Consider the following 18469-nt stretch of genomic DNA (forward strand, 5'->3'; position numbering starts at 1 on the left):
CAAACACACACACACACACAAACACACACACACACACAAACACACACAAACACACACACACACAAACACACACACACACAAACACACACACACACACAAACACACCACTCCACACCCCTACTTCCCAAGGCTGGGCCATCTCACCATCTTCCCCTTGAGGAAACGCATTGCAGACACTTTGTCATCCACTTCCTCCCCAAGCTGTTCTTTGAGCCCCCGCCAGGCATAGCCCATGCTGTGCATCTCTATGGAACACTTCAACACCATGGTCACAAAGCCCTGCAGGAGACACAGAAAAATGTTTCACAAGATTAAACACGGTCAAATAGCCTGCAAATCACTAACGAACTACATAATAATGTGTTATGCAGTATTTTATCCTAAGCAATCAGCTCCCCAAAAGTGAAGCAACCAAAAGCCTCCTAAGAAGCTGAAGGCATCCATCTAACCTAGGATTGCCCATTGATATGAAGGCTAATAGCATTTCTGCATTTTAGTCAGAAGAAGAGATACATTTATTCAATACATAAACTTACTGCTAGAAAACAAGTAAAAAACCCCCAAACTGATATGAGAACCACATTATGTCCAGAACTGTGTTACCACACAACGAAGTGGGCAACGTTCTCCCTCAATGCCTTAGAAAAAGGAAGGGCTGTACTTTTCTTCGGTTAAAGATGTCTTTGAGATCAGGTAATCACATGCTACACTTGAAATACTACAAAAATGTAAAAAGATTCCTGATAAGGGAAAACTACAACAGCACAAACCAATTTGTTTGCTTGTAAAATGTCATTAGTTAAACTCTCTTAGAGCATCAGTCTTCTGCCACGTCAGCCTCTGGAGAAATTCTTTTAACTCTCATCACAAGGAAATTTACAGATTACAAGTTTCTCCCAGTAAGAGCTGATTTCAATTAAGTAACAAGCAAAAAAAATCAGAAGTTTGGGGGTGCCAGCTCTTCAGAAACCCCACTGAAAACGCCTGGGAAGAAGGTGCCACACATGGACTGGACACAAGCAGTTCACACATCCATTCCCGTTAACCACAGGGCACAGTCACTCACGGCCGTGGAGTTGAGCAAGGAGCGCTGCTGGATGTAAGCTGCCCCTGAAATATGGGCCAGGGCTGCAGCCAGGGCAGCCACTGCCCCCTTCTCCTCTATGAGCTCTTCAGCAGATTTTCTGAAGTAGTCAACTGCAGAAGCAGGAACGCCCTCCAGCAACCTACAATGGTGACAACAGAAGTTGAAGAGATCAGAAAAGGCCAGTGTGAAGTGCAGTCGTGTTTAAGGCATCGCCTAAACTGCTTATTTCTGGGAAAGGCAAGCAAAAAAAAAAATGGGAACTAAGAACGGCTACTTCTGTAACGCTCCTTTGGGTACCCTGGCACCTCCCACCCTTTCTCAGTACAGTGCACCCAACACCATGCCCATCATCTGCTTTGCACAGGTCAAATCCTCACTAATTATTTTAATCTGCTTCAATGTAATTTTGACCAATGGGCTAGCAAATATAAACAGAAATGCGTGGAATATAAAAAACACAACCCCTGGGAATAAAACAACACAAATAAAACAACAGGACAGGGCTAAGACACCCTCACTACTGCAGAGTAACTCCTCATCATACCAGGTATTGCTCTTAACACACTGCTACTGCATCATCTGAGCAGACAAAATCAGTTTCCCCCTCATGACAGTAAATCCCTGATCTATTACTGGTTTCTGATGATACAAACAAAGGTTAATTTTTGCAAGAACTTAGAGAACATTATGTTCTATGAAGAGGTCTGTGTTCAGCACACAGAGGTTTACTGAGACCATCTTAGGATGTCTACTCACAAAGCAGTTGACTTACAGGCGAAGCCTGTATGTGTATGCCCACATACAGCTCTGATCCCTTAAGGCTTTGCATTAACAGTATCTAGAGGAACATCTTTAGACCTTTTCTAAGAACAGGCAAATGAACTTACTTTTTGGCATCATTACTTGAAGCTTTAATTACATCTGTAGCAGAGGGAACGCCCACACGCTTAAATGTAATCCCCTGAAATCAAGAAAACAAATTACAGTTAAAGGTATTTTCAGCACTCTACAATTCAATCCTACCCAAGTCACATTACTGAGACCTCTACTTACTGTCTAGGAGATCAATATACTCTCTATTTAAGTTATTTCTAAAGCTAAAATAAAGCTTTTAAGTTCCTGGCTTTGTTTATCTGGAGCTACTTTACTCCAGTGTACATGCAAACTGCAATGCAAGGCATGGTCTCCTCCCTCATGCATTCCCAGCCTGCCTGATGACATCCACAGAGGACTGCCAACATGTGAAAACTCCTGAGACACAAGAACAGGTTGATATAAAAGCATTTACAAACACCAAACAGCAACATTTGAGGCCTACCAGCCCATGGGACATGAGTGCCATACTGGACTCACAAGCAGCCCACGGCTACAGAGTCTAAGAGTGGCCAGGACCTTGTAGGAGCTGAAAAATTTCATTAAGCAGAGGTTTGAGGCAGAACTCACCGCTTTGTGCTCGACTTGTTTCAGAAGATCTTCTTCTCTTCTCTGAAACAAACAAATGCAGATGCCGGTCCGGCCAGCGCGGCCCGTCCGCCCGGAACGGTGGATGTAGGAATCAACATCCTTCAGAAATTCAGATCAACAGGAGAAAAGCTAATGTCACTCAACTGTCGACATTTCAGATTAAATGCAAGCTAAATTCTAATTCAGAAGCCTACGGAGTGATACATTTTGTTTATACCCAAACTTGTAACTACACATAAACCAACTAGGTTTGGGTACAATGCCCCACCCAAGTACGCTGCTCAGCTTTAACAAACACTAGCTTGTTAAACATTTTTATTTTATTTAAATAAAAAGCTCCATTGGAGTTTCAGAAGAAGAAAAAGACAGCAGGAGTATTTTATAATTGTAATGAAACTACACCACGCTCAGAAGGCATTCAGAAAAGCTGAAACAATGTCAAAACCTATCTTACAGCTTTCCAGAGTAAACAACACCCAACACTTTTACTTTAATCAAAGCTCAAAATCACAAAGTTTAACAAGGAAATTTTAGGTCTGGCATTTACAGAAAAACCCACTTCATTTGTGAACTGGAACATACTTCTGGTGAAACAGAAAAATAACCCACCACTCTGGCACCACAAAAAAACCCCAACAATTTTAATTTCCCCTAATGACTTACTTTTGGTGGTGAGCACTGTATAACAAGGTCAACCTCAGGAATATCCAAACCACGGGCAGCTACATTTGTTGCAATCAGAACTTCAAACACACCAGTTCTGAAGCCTTTTAATGTAACTTCTCTCTGTTGCTGTGGAATGTCTCCATGCAAGGACTGGGCATCCTGTCAGTGTAACAAACCATTCACAAAGCATTTAGAGGGGGAGTTTAGGCCATATTATCTACAGACATTTAATTACAAACCCCAAAACACTGTGTAGAGCAACAGAACATAATTACAGAGCTGATACCAAAAAATCTTACTTTGTGGCTTGATCTTTCTCTGGAACAATAACACTCCTAATTTTTCACTATGACGTGCCAAGGGGGCCAACCTCAGCTTCTACTTCCACGGGAACAATTGGAAGCAATGTTACTAAAGCAATGCTTGTCAAGAGGTAGCAAGAGACTTCTCTCTCTTGTGGTGGTGCTCCCTCCTCAGGCAGCACTGTGACCGCAGAGATGCTAATTAGGCCTCAGCCTTGAGGAACAGCACCTGGACTGAGCTCCTCCAGAGCTCATCAGACACACTGTCTCAGCTCCCAGGAACTTGTACTGCCTAATGAGCTCCTGCTTGGTAATGAACAGCCTTGGAAACTTTATTTTTCTTGCCTGCAACACAACTCAAGTGGAACGACATTTTTGTTATTACTGACCTGAATTGCAGCCAGGATGGAAAAGAACTACGACTAAACCCAGCTCTCTTGTGACCCCCAAGTTTGCTATTCTTGGAGGAGCAGCACCAAATGCTGGGTCCTGTGCTGACGCCCTCGAGGCCCAGCCCCTCACATGTTGAGAAGACGCAAAGGCATTGGACCTGCTCCACTGAATTCGGGGGGAACTCCTTAAGCACGTTCAATTCATAAGCAAGTTAGGCCTATGAGTGAGTTACTGTTGGGCTGTAATAAACCCTGTGTGAATCTTTTGTTAAACTGTTTAAATTAAGCTATTGTTTAAGTGCTGTTAAAACCTTTAGGTCTAAACCACTGGTCACCTCCGGGGCTGTTTGGCAAAGGGGTCCACTCTGAACCTTGTGACTCGGGGAGTGTCTCTCTTAATCCTTTTTATCCTTACCCTTTTTTTCACCCCCAGCGTCCACACAGATCATTTTTAGTTTTAGTTTCTCTTCATTTCAGATTGATTGATTTTAGTCCTATTTTTCTCTGTGTGCTTTAACCATCCACTAGGTTGTAGAGTGAACCCTATTAAGCCAAAGGACTTTGTCACACTTTAACATCAAACCTGCTTTTGCCAGTGATGCTTCAAGCCACCTAAAACACACATTCATGACATCCCTTCTCTGGGAAGCCATCTCAAAAACCCACAGAAGCTTAAGTGAACTTTTCAGGGCATTCCCAAACTCTACAGGTGATCTGAACAGCCTCCACTTTTAATGGCAGAGGAAACAGACTGAAGTTTGACAAGGAGAAAGGGAAAAGCAACAAGCTCAGAATTCAAATGAGTAGCATGATAAAGCAAAACTCACCAGCGTAAGAAAAAACATGTCACAGATTGACCCAAGAACAAAGTGATTGGATTTACTGTGAAAGCAGCAGGGCCAACAGTCAAAAATTGTTGCTGCAAGTTTTTAATGTGGATGGTATGTGACATTTCTCTAATACTGGGTAAACCATGTATTCCCACCACTGCTCTTTCTCCATAAATCAGTATTTAGCATCTAATGGGATTTTCTCTGAAAAATATGCAGCACTTTCCCCCACACTTAAAAAAAAGCAAGGATAGAAGACCTGCTCAAAACACCTGGGTTCTGAACAAACTATTGATGGACCTTCCAAGGGCAACAAGACATTCCATTCTACCATTTTAGCTGGATTTTCCTAATGACTGTTCAAAGAATAAATGCCATTAAGATATGGGAATCCAGAAAGCACACTAACGTAGGATGGGATCTGTGCACGACACTAGCTTCTGTTTATTACAACTGTCTCCAGCCTATTCTGCATAAACTGCACATTTCCTATTGATTGTGTCCTGCCTGATTTTAAAGCCAAAGGAATAATTTCATAATCACAGCCAAGAGAATATTTTAACTACAAAGCTTTACCTTTAGAAACAGCTTTAAAAGTCTTAAAACCGCCACCCACGGAAACAACTCATCCACACAGTTCCACCTCCTATTTATTTCAGGGCATCCGACCCTTGAACATCCGAGCCCCTGCTCCCCGTTCAGTACCTGTTTGAGCGAGGCATTCATGGCCAGCTCATTTGCCTCCTTCTTGGTCTCACAGAAGACAATGGTCCGCCCACGGCTGCCACTGTAGACCTGGATGATGTCCCCAAGGACTCCTGCTCTCTGAGAGGACCGACATTGGATTGCCAAGTGCTGTTTGGGAAGGAAACGTGACCACCACCTGTGTTAAATCTCAGTCAGGCACAGGAACCAAGAAAAAAATTTTTTAAGCTTGCAAACACTACTGCCCCCACATGAAAGCTTTGCTTACAAAAATCTGTATGTCAATCATGTGAAAAGTCATTCCACACCCGCATTTGTAAAGTCAACACACAACCCATTTCATTGAGGCCACTTGCTCTCAGGACCTGCACTGCTCTGCAGCACAATCACCCACCTCCACAGTTGTGGCTGTCCTTTGGGTCTTCTTTCCAATCAGGTCAATCTGTTCATACTCATCTCTCATGTACTTTTTTGCTACATCATAAACCCACCGCGGACAAGTCGCAGAAAACAGCAGTGTCTGAGGGTTGTTCTCAGAGCCTGGAAGGAAAGACCATCGATTTCAGACACAGATCCTGACACTTGAGAACTGATAGAAAAGCAACAGTTGCTCTCAAATGGACAGGTTTCTATGTGCACTAAGTCAGCAACAAGAAAACTTAAAAGCAAGGAAATTATTTTAAGTATCCTTTAGACAGCAAAGGCAAAGACTTCAGCCATCTGTCACCTTGCTTTGAACCTTTTCCAATTCTACCTTGCCCTTTTCTGAGGATTGATACTAGCATCACACAAAGAATTCAAGTTGGGGGTGCAACAGCAGTTTTTTAAAGTAGCATAACTGTGTTTTCTACATTGTCCCTTCTCCTGATCTCAGAATTTACCTTTTTTATAAGCAAATCCTAAGATTTCTTCCACTTGTTCAGCAAAGCCCATGTCTAACATGTGATCTACTTCATCCAAAACAACATGCTTCACGCTGGAAAGTTCCAGCTTGCTATTCTGGACGTGGTCTTTGATCCGCCCAGGAGTTCCCACTAGAATATCAATGCCACTTCTAAGGAGATCAACTGGAAGACAGGAAAACAAGGACAGTGTCAGACTGCTAAAAGACAACATGGTAAAAAGTCAGCAGTACACAGTAACACTTGTGCTTCCTTTGAAAGCAATGCCACTTGAGTTCCCAGGTGAAAGTCTAAGGGGGGGAAATGTAGAGTTTTATTCATGGAATCCATTTGGAGAAAGTCGACTCCAATCCAGCAGTAATTCCACAGAGGTTACTCACGCTGTTCTTTATATGGAGTTCCTCCATAAAAACAAGCAACTGACAGTTTCCTTGTGAGATTCTTGAAGTCTCTGGCTACCTGAGTAGCCAGTTCCCTGGTTGGAACAAGAACCAGCACCTGCAGGGAGTGAAAAAGAGACAAAAATGCAGCTGTACTTGGGAGAGGGTGCAGGATGAAAAAAGGGTTTACTTCATGTCAAACAGCTTGTACTACCACTTTTATTCTACACTTGTTGCAGAGGTGCCCACAGCTTCCCACCATCCCAGCAATATTCCCTGCATCCTGGAGCCTGCCAAGACAGCCTCAGAGGCAATAAGAGGAAACAAGGCAAAGCATTGCAAAATAACTGAGATATAGAGAGCAGCAATACTCTTTTTTCTTAAGTTAGAGCCAGATAAGACACTTCAATAACATTACCAAGGGCAATGAAGGTGCAGCTCAGCATTAAGGGGTAAGAGCAGTTACTAAATCTGGACTATTGAGATTTCAACAGACACACGCATGATGCACTCTAGCCATATATCCACCCTCCCTACCTGCCTGCCTTCCTCAAGTTTCTACCCTCTCCCCAACATTTTAAGAATGAACTGATAAAGTGCTAATTTTATCTCTTTAAATCCCTTCAGAAAATAAGAATTTAAAATTCACACTGCCTTTGAAGTTAATAAAACAGAAGGATGAAAGAGGTGACAAGTCTGCACACCATTACCATTTCTGCAGTCTAATGATACACTGCATTTGCATGGGAATAGGATATCTGATCACTGGCACCTGGTTACCAATTCCATCTCTGGAATTGCATCTGTTGAGCCTCCACACATGGGGGGAAGGGAGGAGGAAACCCTAAAAGCCTTCCATTATCACCATGGAATTTATAGTGAGAAACAACCTCAGTGAACTGAGGCAGAAATCCCCAAAGCAATAGTAAAACTGCTTTCAAAACCTGCCACGCCCTCAGGTTTTGGTGTTAACCCTTAGGTGGTAAGTTACTTTGGGTGCACGGCCTCTTCTCCCATCCTGTGAGACACTCTGGAGTTTTTCAATCAGTGGAAGAGCAAAGGAAAGGGTTTTCCCAGTTCCCGTTCGAGCTTGAGCAATGACGTCTTTGCCATCATATATGGACTGGAAAGTCTTTGCTTGCACAGGGAACAAGTATTTTACACCTCGAGCTGCAAGATAATTGAAAGAGGCTTCACTAAAAGCTGAACAAACAATTAGAAGGCCTCATAAACAGCCCAAATATATAGGGCACATCATGTCAAATCCTGTACACAACAGGAGACGCAACTTAGAAAAAAAACACTTATCTTTATATTTTATTCCTGCTCTAGATCAAAAGGTATTCCACTCCAAAAACACAGAGCTGAGTCTCCACAATGAAATACAGTTTTCTTTGGGATATGTGGTGTAAGACAACAGGAGAGAAAGGAAAATAAACCCAACACGTTTTGTCTGATACAGTCCAAGATTTTGTGGTAGCTCGGTTTTGAAGGTGGGGAGTAGGTGAGGGTGTTCGTTCCAAAACATTCCAAAACTTCAGAGAGATTTTGCACAGTGGAAATGAAACAATATATCCAGGAGAAACTTTTGAGCAAGGAAAACGTAAAGGAACACGGAGAATTTTTGTCTGAGGAACAAGAATTGGACAGCTTCCCAACACAGAGGACAAGAACCCTACAGCAATTACAAAACTAATTGAAAAGAGATATGAAAATGCCCAAAAATATGAGAATAATCACAAACAACCCGTTCACAGGAGGCAAATAGTCTTCGCACACAAAACTCCATTAAGCTTATTTAAGAAGCAATATTTTAGAGAGCAGACAGAGGAAGAGAAGATACACAGTAAGTGGAATGATGCTGACAAGAAAAGAAACCCTGTCTCTAAAATATAGATCAAGGAATAATCACTGCATAGAATTAAGAAATTCACCTGAGGGCACTTCAAAATGAACAAAACAGAAACTTTTTGCCTACTAAAAACAGTAGATTTTTTCAGTCTACAGTGACTGCTCATACGCATATTCTTACCACATAATAAATTTAAGATGATTTAGAACAATCTACCCTTGGGCTTCTACTTATGCAGGTAACAGAGTGCAATTCTGGGCAAACATTCACAGAAACATCTTTTATCCCGTTAACTAACCTGTGAGAAGGTTGATAGTGTTTTGGGAGAGAGGGAAATTAGAGAAGGCGCCTTCCTTTGCTTCTTCTGTCAGCTCCTAACAGGATTAAAAAAAAAAAATCTATTAGCCTTCAGAGATAAACACATAACATTCCCTACATAGGCACTACATAGGTGCTTTTACCACCACAATTTCACCATCTACCTCCTTCCTGTTTAAAGAAAAAGAAAACCCTTTTGATGCAGGTACCTGTGCATATATGCACAGCAAATCAGGAAAGGCAAAGTATTTGTTAAAAGTCTTAACTTAGGGTCCACTGAAACATTAGAAAACTGTTTTCCACAACAAAACATAATTGGTGTCACAATTCAGTGTGCAAAGCAGGAACTTCCTTTTCAAAGACACCTAGTCAGTATAACATGCAAAGAGCTTTGAACTTTAAACACCATTAAATACTTAAAGCTCATAATTTAGCTTTTACTTCAAAGATCCATTGTAACATCCAATGCACAAAAAGCACAAAATCTGTTGATTCATGTTCCCACCTGAAACACAAAACTACCCACAGAAGGCCCTACACAGGGCAAGGCAACCTGCAGGGCCCCCTTGCACGTATCTGCGAGGCCACAGATGAAATGGGAATTAACGAGGATAACCACGCCTTCCCCTACAGGACACCTCGCCAAATACTTCTTCAGACATCCTGCCAGCAGAAAAAGTGCCATCACAGCACAAAGCATGCTTCTGGGATGGTGACTGCCCGTGCTGAAGGGAGAAACCTTTATGCTGAGAGACAAAGAACAAGCTGCGACACGAAGAAGAGGAACACCTGGAAACTGCTCGCTGCTATCCAGCCTCCTGCACTGCAGGACACGCTGCTCCAAACGCGGCCAGTTCCCACGTGTAGGTGCATGTGCTGCCGCGCCTCACTCAGCCCCGCAGGAACAGGCAGGATGCTGGGCAGGATGCTGGGCAGGATGCTGGGCAGGATGCTGGGCAGGATGCTGGGCAGGATGCTGGGCACTCCCGATGCGTGGAACAGCATCGGGAATAAGCTGCCTAGGACAGCTGCCTCGCGCTCCCACAGCCCTCGCAGCTCAAGTCTCCACACAGCGACCAGTACATGCTATTAAGCCCACTAACTACCAGCAGGACACTAACTAATCAAGACCAGGGCTCTGCTGCCAGAGCATCCCTACCTCGGCGTCGCTGTCCTGCTCTCCGCTGGCCCCGCCCTGGGCAGCCGGGGCTGTCCCGCTGTCGCTCGCAGTGGGGGAAGATTCCAGGGCGTGCTGTGCGACGTCGCTCTCTCCCACCAAATCGCTGCTGTTCTCCTTGATTTTCTTCGTCTTCTTGGGCAGGGGCGGCTCGAGGTCACCATTCCCAAGCCCGCTCTCCTCGGGCTGCGCCTGCTCGCCCTCGGCCTTACCGCGCCGCTTCACCTTCCTCTCCGCGGCCTCGTCCTGCCGCGGGAAAGCCGCCGTTACCCGAGGAACCCGCTCCCCGGTCCCGCCCGCCCCGAGTTGACACCAAACCCCCCGAAGCCCGCACAAAATGGCCGCCCCCGCGCCGCACGTGGTGCTCTCACCTTGGCCTTCCTGCGGCGGCCGCGGTGCAGCGGCTCGGCGGCAGCAGGCGCCTGCGGCTCGGCGGGGCTGTGCTCGGGCTCGGCGGCGGGCATGGCTGGCGGCTGCTCCCCGGGCAGATGCGCGGCGGCCGCGCCGCTCCCGCTGCCGCTCTCGGCTCGGCGGCCCCAGGACGCGCGCCCCGCCCCGGCGCGCAGGAAGTGAGGAGGGCGGGCCGGGCCGCGGAGAAGCGCGGCCGCCAGCAGCACCAGCGGGGCCGACCCGGGTCCGCACAGCCAGCGGAGCCGCCCAGCGCCGCTGCCCGCCGGGGCCGCCGCCGCCCGCGCCGCCGGGAGCCCGAGCCGCGCCGCCCGGCCCCACACGGCCCCCATGCAGCCGCCGCACCGCCCCAGACCGCCCCTTCCGCCGCGCCGGCCCCTTCCGCCCGCTTCCGCGCCACCGCGGTGCCCGCACGGGGCTCTTTACAGATCGCCCCTCACAGTACGCCTTCATGGGACCTCCCTCACGGATCTCCCCTCACAGCACACCCTCATGGGACCTCCCTCACGGATCTCCCCTCACAGCACACCCTCATGGGACCTCCCTCACGGATCTCCCCTCACAGTACACCCTCATGGGACCTCCCTCACGGATCTCCCCTCACGGTACCCGCCCATGGAGTTCCCCTCACGGATCTCCGCTTGTCGCCCACAAAACCGCGTTCTTTACCCGGTGTGCAGCAAGCCGATACGGACCCACACTGCTTCTCTGTTTCGGAGCTGCCCAAGCCCGGGTGCTCCGTGGGATCCCACAAGTCGAGAACAACTACCGGGCTTTCCATGCCATTATTAACACACAGAAATTCAGTCACTAACTTTCCAAGCACAGCCCCTCTATTAGAAATGGTTAGTAATTTCCGCACCAGTAACGTAACCCCAGCCAACTTCTCGACATGCTCAGGCGAAGGGTCTGCAACTGGGTAGGGTCTTTTTGACTTGTGGGCATGAATTTTAGTATTATAATTAACATAATTCAGCTATAGGGTACACGGACCTTGAGTATTTTGCCAAGTTAGCAATGTAGACATAGACATACGCGAACATCTTCATTTACATCATCCCTAAAGCTTGTCAGTTCCAGGATGACCTTGAATAAGGGCTGCTAATTGCTATCTGTTCCACTGATTAGGTCTCCTTTTTTGCTGGTTAGGTTTGAAAATATACAAAGATATCACATCGAAGAACATCCTGACTTAAGACAATCTTGACATATTCCACATTTTGCAACACTCGCACAAGGACATCTCATGGATCTCTCTTACAGGGCTCCCCTCACAAGGCTCCTCCTCACGCTTTGGAATCTGTCTTTCCTGCCCACAGCTGTATAAGCAGTCACAATTTGGGACAGAAACTAAAAAAAATAATTTTAGGGAAAGAAGAGCTTCATTCTGATTCCACCAAAAAAAACAAAAACAAAAACAAAAAAAACCTGGACTCATCTTCAAGGGGCTCCTGCTGCCACACTCCCAAGTCCAGCACCTACCTGCATCTCCATTTGCAAAACAATGCTTCAAATATGCAACAGAATATGAAGTTGTAAAATAATATTTATTTTATTAGAAAATGTACAGGTTTGAGCAGCAATTAAGATCTATATATTATACAGTGAACCAGGATACAGTTTTGAATGCAACAGACATATTCTGGTAAAATTCAAATAGCAATATGAGAAACAATATGAGAAACAAAGGAAACATTTCGTTTTTTCTTGTGGGCTTTTTGGGGGATTTTTGTTTTGGGGTTCTGTTTTAAATGAACAGAATCTTATTTATGAACAAGGTAGTACTGACAAAAAAAAAGTACTTTAATGAAATATTTTCCCCGGTGGTACAAACACACAGAAACTGCCTAGTGTAATGTAATATATAAAATACTTCAGTCCTGGTTTTTTCTGGATTGCTGAAGTTAATGTTCAAATGCTCTGCTGAAGCTTCGTTTCTGGCCTCTGCCCCTGAATCTGTTTCTACCCGAGCTACCACGCCGCCCATTCCTGGAGCTTCGGCCATTTCCTCCTCCTCCTCCTCCACCTCCTCCTCCTCCTCCTCCTCCTCCTCCTCGTGAGGATTCCACTAACTCTGGTAATTCAGTCGCCACACACAAACGCCAATGTTTTGAATCTTCCCATTTTGCCTATCGAAATAAAGTCGGACATAGCAAGTTAAATTCTAGGAATGCCAATACAGGGTATGTAATAATTGTTAGGTTTGCTCAACTGAAAAGGTAAAATTCTGACCCAATATATAGAATTCAAGCTTCTAACTGAAGTGGCCAATACTGGTTTCAAAATTTTAAGCCTTCAATTGTTAAGAACACCACTATAATTATTACTGATTACAAATCCACAACCTCCCCTCAGTTACCCTCTAATCCAGAGCCAAACATTGCTTTAGGAGTGAATGAATACTAGGCCATGAGGGTATAGAGATGCACTACCAGAGAAACACCTGAAGCAAAGATAGGAAGTCTAGGGAATTTTGGCATGAGAATACTAATTCTGCCAAGCGAAAACCTGGAATTCACTTTTCTGTGGAGAGAATTCTGGGTGAAAATGGGGGCAAGGGAACAGAAAAAAAGGGGAACAAAGCTTGCTGCTGATGAATCCAGTAGCAGTGACAAGGGGTGGAGTCTTCACATCACCTCTTTACTCAGTGTAAAAGTCTCAAGCCACAGGGGAATGCCTTAGGACAGGCATTCAGGAAAAAAACACCATATGCTTGTTCTGTTCTTAAATTCCCTCAAGCCATCCCTTCTGCCACTAAAAAAGGCAGGATACAGGTTACATTATGTTTTCAATCTAACCCAGTCTAGCCAGTCTCATCTACAGTCTACTGTACCCAGAAATTGCAATGAATGTACCTCTATTTCTTTTTGGTCTGCTGCAGGAACGTCAAAGCACACACCCTAAAAAGAAAGAATAATTTTAATGGATACAAGTCAAGCCTTTTAAAATGACTGCAACTAAAAACCATAGAGCCTACAAATCTACACCTGACAGCCAGGCACTATCAGAACTGTATGTCCTAAGAAATCCTATTCTGCTTTGTCATTCAGTTAGCACACACCTCATACCTTTTAGCTGTCCTGCTCTCTCCACAGCCATGCATTATCCTACCTCCTTAGCACAGCAGCAGAGCCCCAGGTCCTAACACAATAGACCGAGGCCCAGCAGTTCTGTCCTTACCAACAGTGCTTGGAATATGGAAAAACACCAAATACCTCCCCTGACCATTGCTGAGAAAGGTCTGCAACAAGCAGAGCCCAGCATCAGAGACACGAACCAAAAACTTACCATTTTTCCCTTGAGGAAACACATTCTGTTCACCTTCCGATCGACATCGTCACCCAGCACTTCTCGCAGCCTTCGCCACGCGTAGCTCATGTTGTTTATTTCTTCAGAGCAGCGTAGGATCATTGTAACAAAGCCCTAAAAAGAAACGGGGCATGTTCCATTCCGTCAGAGGAATCAGCTTCAGCACATCTATCACACACCAGAGACCTGCCGATCTACATTTAAGCGCCAAATAGATACTGTTACAAGGACGTATCTCTACAGCCGCTATATTGTTGCTTTAACAAAATCAGTAGTTCCCAGTGGCTCAAGTCCAGTGCTCAAACGAAATCTAGGGAGACCAATAATTCTCTCTTTAGACAACACAGAGGTGTGTTGTTTTTCTCCAGGTCCAAGGCAGACATTAAGCCATACACCCTTCCTTACCGCATCTGAGTTCAGCAGCGAGCGCTGCTCGATGGAAGTAGCGCCCGAAATATGGGCCAGAGCTGCAGCCAGAGCGTTAACTGGTCCCTTTTCTTTTATCAGCAACTGAGCAGATTCTCTGAAATACTCAATAGCTGTCTGAGGAACAGAATCCAGGCACCTAAGTAATTAAAGCAAAAAAATTAAAAAACGCATACACTAATATTCACTGAGCTCTGGAAGAGAAGAAAAACAGTAGTCCAAGACTTTAATAGTGACCAGAAAGTTCAGAGAGACAGCAAAGAGCAACCCAAACAGCCCTTCTGAAGGAGGAAGGCAGGAAGATAGAGCAGGACTCGAGTTCCCAAACACACCTCATGGCATCTTTACTGGAAGCCTTTATTATGTCTGTTGCAGTAGGAACACCAACACGCTTGAATGTAATGCCCTGAAATTTAAAAGGCAAAATACAAATTAAAATTGTAGACCATAAGTAAGTCAGTAGACCATAAGTAAGTCAGTAGACCATAAGTAAGTCAGTTCTAAAGAAGCAGTATTGAATTCCAACAAAACAGGCATTTAAGCCTATCATTTTTTTCTTATTTTCACCTTTTAACTCCCAGTTTTTCCTAGTGAAAATTGCAAGGTTAAGGTTACACGAAAATGGGTAACACTTAAAAAGGCTTTTATGTACCAGGTCTGTTTAAATGATTCAGTGACCTTAAACTGATATAAACAGAGAGCATTTTGGCAGAGTCCTGGGGAAAATAAAGTCTTACAAATTCTAAATTATTACTTTAGTCTGATTGATTCGGATTTAACACAAGTTACAGAGCCTTAGTGTAAATGTGAGTCTGCGTTTTAAGTGACAACAATAAACAATCTCATCCCAACTGAACACTTAACTGGCAAGAAAACTACCATATGGAATAGTGCACAAAGTGCAAAAATGCAAGTAACACCTCCCAGTAAAGCTGCACATATGCACATCACTGATCAGATCACAACCAGGATGAACACTATACTGTTAGTCCTGTGAGCTTTTCCTCACTTCCACAGGGACAACCTCACTGGCGTTTGCAGAAAAAGCGTGGGCACGTGCAGAGCTCTCCCTGCTCCACAGCAGCTGACAGTGCACCCACACTCCCCAAGGCACCCGAACCTCCACTGGGTGCCTCCGGAGCTGCATTCTGTAACTGAGCTACTGCACAAAACATTACACTTTAACACGCCACCCTTAACACGTCAGAGCGCTCGCAGACAGAAGGAAACTGTACTGTACCGCTTTTTGTTCCACGTGTCTCAGCTGGTACTCTTCCTTTCGCTGGTAAAAGCAGATGCAGATCCCAGTGCGCCCAGCTCGACCCGTGCGCCCAGAACGATGGATATAGGACTCCACATCCTTCAGAACAGACAGCCCTGTGAGTCACCTAATTCACTCGCATTTAATCACCTCATTGCGCCCACCCAGCTTGTAGAAGCTATTGTAGTTTAAGCCTGAGCAATGCACAGTAACTGCATTAAGAGAATTAAATGAAAAAACAGTTTCACTAAAGTCAAGCAAATATGCTTTCCCATAATCCTCTAAAAAAGATGGTTTGAAAGCCAGAGCCATAAGCATGGATCAACTTGTTTATCCATCACCACACACTTGGAGTGTGTGTACCTCTACAACCATCCCACTCACCCTTCTGCACATCAACGTGAGCATGGTTACTGTGATATTAATAGCAAATCCACTGAAACATTGTTTCTTTTAAACACTTAATTTAAGCCAATGTTCTCACTGTTGGGGTCCCTTCCTCATATACACCCCTACTTAGTGAATAATTCTTCCCGCTGCTTCCAGACTCACAATCACCACACCCAGCCTTGAAAGGAGAGGCTTTGAACAGCCTCCTAAAAAGGCATTTTAAGACCATCTTTAAACATGCTGGGGACTGACAGACTCAAAAATTCCTGTAAGAAACTATTTCTACCTACTAGGGACATTTCTCACCCTTATATGCAATGCTGATAAAACTGTGTGGGCAATATCATCAGCTGACAGCATGTACTACTTGATAATGTCATTACAAATTATGACAACACACCCAACATAACAGTCTCCTACCTTTGGTGGTGAGCTTTGTACAACCAGGTCAACTTCTGGGATATCTAAACCACGGGCAGCTACATTGGTTGCAACCAGAACTTTAAATGAACCATTTCTAAAACCTTTCAGTGTGATCTCTCTTTGCTTCTGAGGAATGTCACCATGCAACGACTGGCAATCCTGAAAAACAAAATTATTTTAAAACTGTACCAAAATCCAAGACAGTGCTCCATTTTATGGTCAGTTTTGGATACAACACCTTGGTATTTGATAAGTACTTTATGGCAAGATACAGAAGAACTGAATTACCAGAGTTTATATTTAGGAGTCTGACAATATTTACTCAGTAATTCTTATTCATATCCCTCAAAGGCCCTTAACAACAGCAGGAAAACAGAATTGCAATATGTGTCTTATCTCCACGTCTAATTACTGTGACATAGGAAAGAAACTATGCCCTAACTTGCCATCCACACCATCTATGCAAGGCTTGGCTGTCTCAAAATAGTAACTTACAATTTTTGTTTAATGTCAGAGAGAAAGGCTAAAATCCCATCTGACCACCTGCAAAAGCCTGCCTTATCCACTCTGAAACTCTCTTTAAAACCTACTCAGCATAGGTCTGCTATCAACATAGGGCTGATCAACAGCTCTGACAGGTTTTGTTACTTAACACAGATGATGAAATACCTGTTTGATGGAAGCATTCAGAGCCAGTTCATTTGCTTCCTTTTTGGTCTCACAGAACACAATGGTCCTCCCATGGCTGCCACTGTAGACCTGGATGACATCCCCAATAACTGCAGCTCTCTGAGACCAGTGACACTCTATTGCCAAATGCTGTGGAGAAGAATTCCAGTGCTTAGCTTACATAAAAACATAAGAGTCTTTTAAAATACATTTGAAACTGTAAAATACAGAAATGGTAAAGAGTTATACAGTTTCCTGATGGGGAAACGTGCTAACTCACGTTCCTGGAACATGCAAAATTCACAGGGCTCTTATGTCCACCACAACTAGTCTAATGGTCAGTAAAATAACTACAGTAAGAGGAAATCAGGCACATATGGATAGTATTCCTTGCTATGGAATTTACTGCACAGCCAACAAGGGCCTACTGAGCTGGGGCACTACAGGAAGTTTGAAAAAAAAAAATCTCCTGTATACAGAATAGCTCAAATCAACTGTGATGTCTGCAGTGATTTAGAAGAGCCAGGTTGACCTGTGTGCCTTTTGCTTCCCACTCGGATAAATCCAGATACAGAATCGACAACCAAATCCTCATTGCATGTGAGAGTGCATATGGTTACTGGATGCTGGGAGAAGAGAGGCATATCCTAAACCTAGAAACACCTGACTAGGCAGTCATGTGCCTTATGCTTAAAAACACGTGCTCAAAACAACTTCCAGCATCATTCTGATGATGCACCTTCTGAAGCATAAAAAAACGAGGTAAAAGCCTGAAAACATTCCATGTTAGACAGATTACTCACTTCTACTGTTGTAGCAGCCTTTTGGGTTCTTTTCCCAATAAGGTCAACCTGTTCATATCTAGACTTCATGTATTTCTTGGCCACATCATACACCCAGTGTGGGCAAGTTGCAGAAAACAGCAGTGTCTGGGGATTGTCTTCAGAATCTTAAAAAAAACCAGAAAAACGTTTCACAAACTTCATACATTTCGTCTCACAGATGCACACAAGTTGATTACACGGGTGATTAAAAACCCAAGTTTAAATGTCAGTACATAAAATAAAGAAGGCAGTTCAGTTCTTTAAATTCACGCATTATCGACATCTGGAGAAAAAACACTCTGGGAAGTCCAAATATTTTCCAGATTAGGAAAAAGTTACTATGACCAAAAAATCCAATCTGTTTTCAAGCAGTGTAAAAGGTGAAAAGCTAATTCATTTTAATTAGAAGAAGTCCAAGTACAACTTAAAGATAGATGTCAAAGACAGTTATTTACAGGTCCCCAGGTACTGGACTTCAAGCTTTGCAAAGGTTTTGTGAATGATTCCCACTTTCACGTTTCTTCCTCATGAACTGCATTAACAACATATAATATTCCGCCATTTCTAAACAAAGCCACCTTACCACTTTCACAAAAATACACCTGAATTTTAGCAAACTAAATTACTACCGGTATTTTCTACTATTTGTTTAAATATTGAGATTACCCTTCTTGTATGCAACTC

At 44.1% G+C, this 18469-nt stretch overlaps 1 protein-coding gene across 2 annotated transcripts in view; it reads right to left on the minus strand.

Annotated features, from left to right (window-relative positions):
* Positions 1–18469, minus strand: part of LOC108502801 (nucleolar RNA helicase 2-like) — a 25692-nt gene that overhangs the window by 2113 nt on the left and 5110 nt on the right. For both annotated transcript variants that reach the window (XM_017826135.1, XM_017826134.1), the window contains exons 6-13: positions 6328–6513; positions 5841–5986; positions 5447–5596; positions 3215–3376; positions 2531–2650; positions 1975–2048; positions 1067–1226; positions 145–279 (exon numbers count right to left, since the gene is read on the minus strand). In XM_017826135.1, coding sequence (XP_017681624.1) covers positions 145–279; positions 1067–1226; positions 1975–2048; positions 2531–2650; positions 3215–3376; positions 5447–5596; positions 5841–5986; positions 6328–6513 — 1133 coding nt within the window. The remainder of the gene's footprint in view (positions 1–144; positions 280–1066; positions 1227–1974; positions 2049–2530; positions 2651–3214; positions 3377–5446; positions 5597–5840; positions 5987–6327; positions 6514–18469) is intronic.

This window comes from Lepidothrix coronata, unplaced genomic scaffold (genome assembly GCF_001604755.1).
Source record: "Lepidothrix coronata isolate B3197 unplaced genomic scaffold, Lepidothrix_coronata-1.0 Scaffold124, whole genome shotgun sequence".
In the NCBI taxonomy this organism is placed as follows: Eukaryota; Metazoa; Chordata; class Aves; order Passeriformes; family Pipridae; genus Lepidothrix; species Lepidothrix coronata.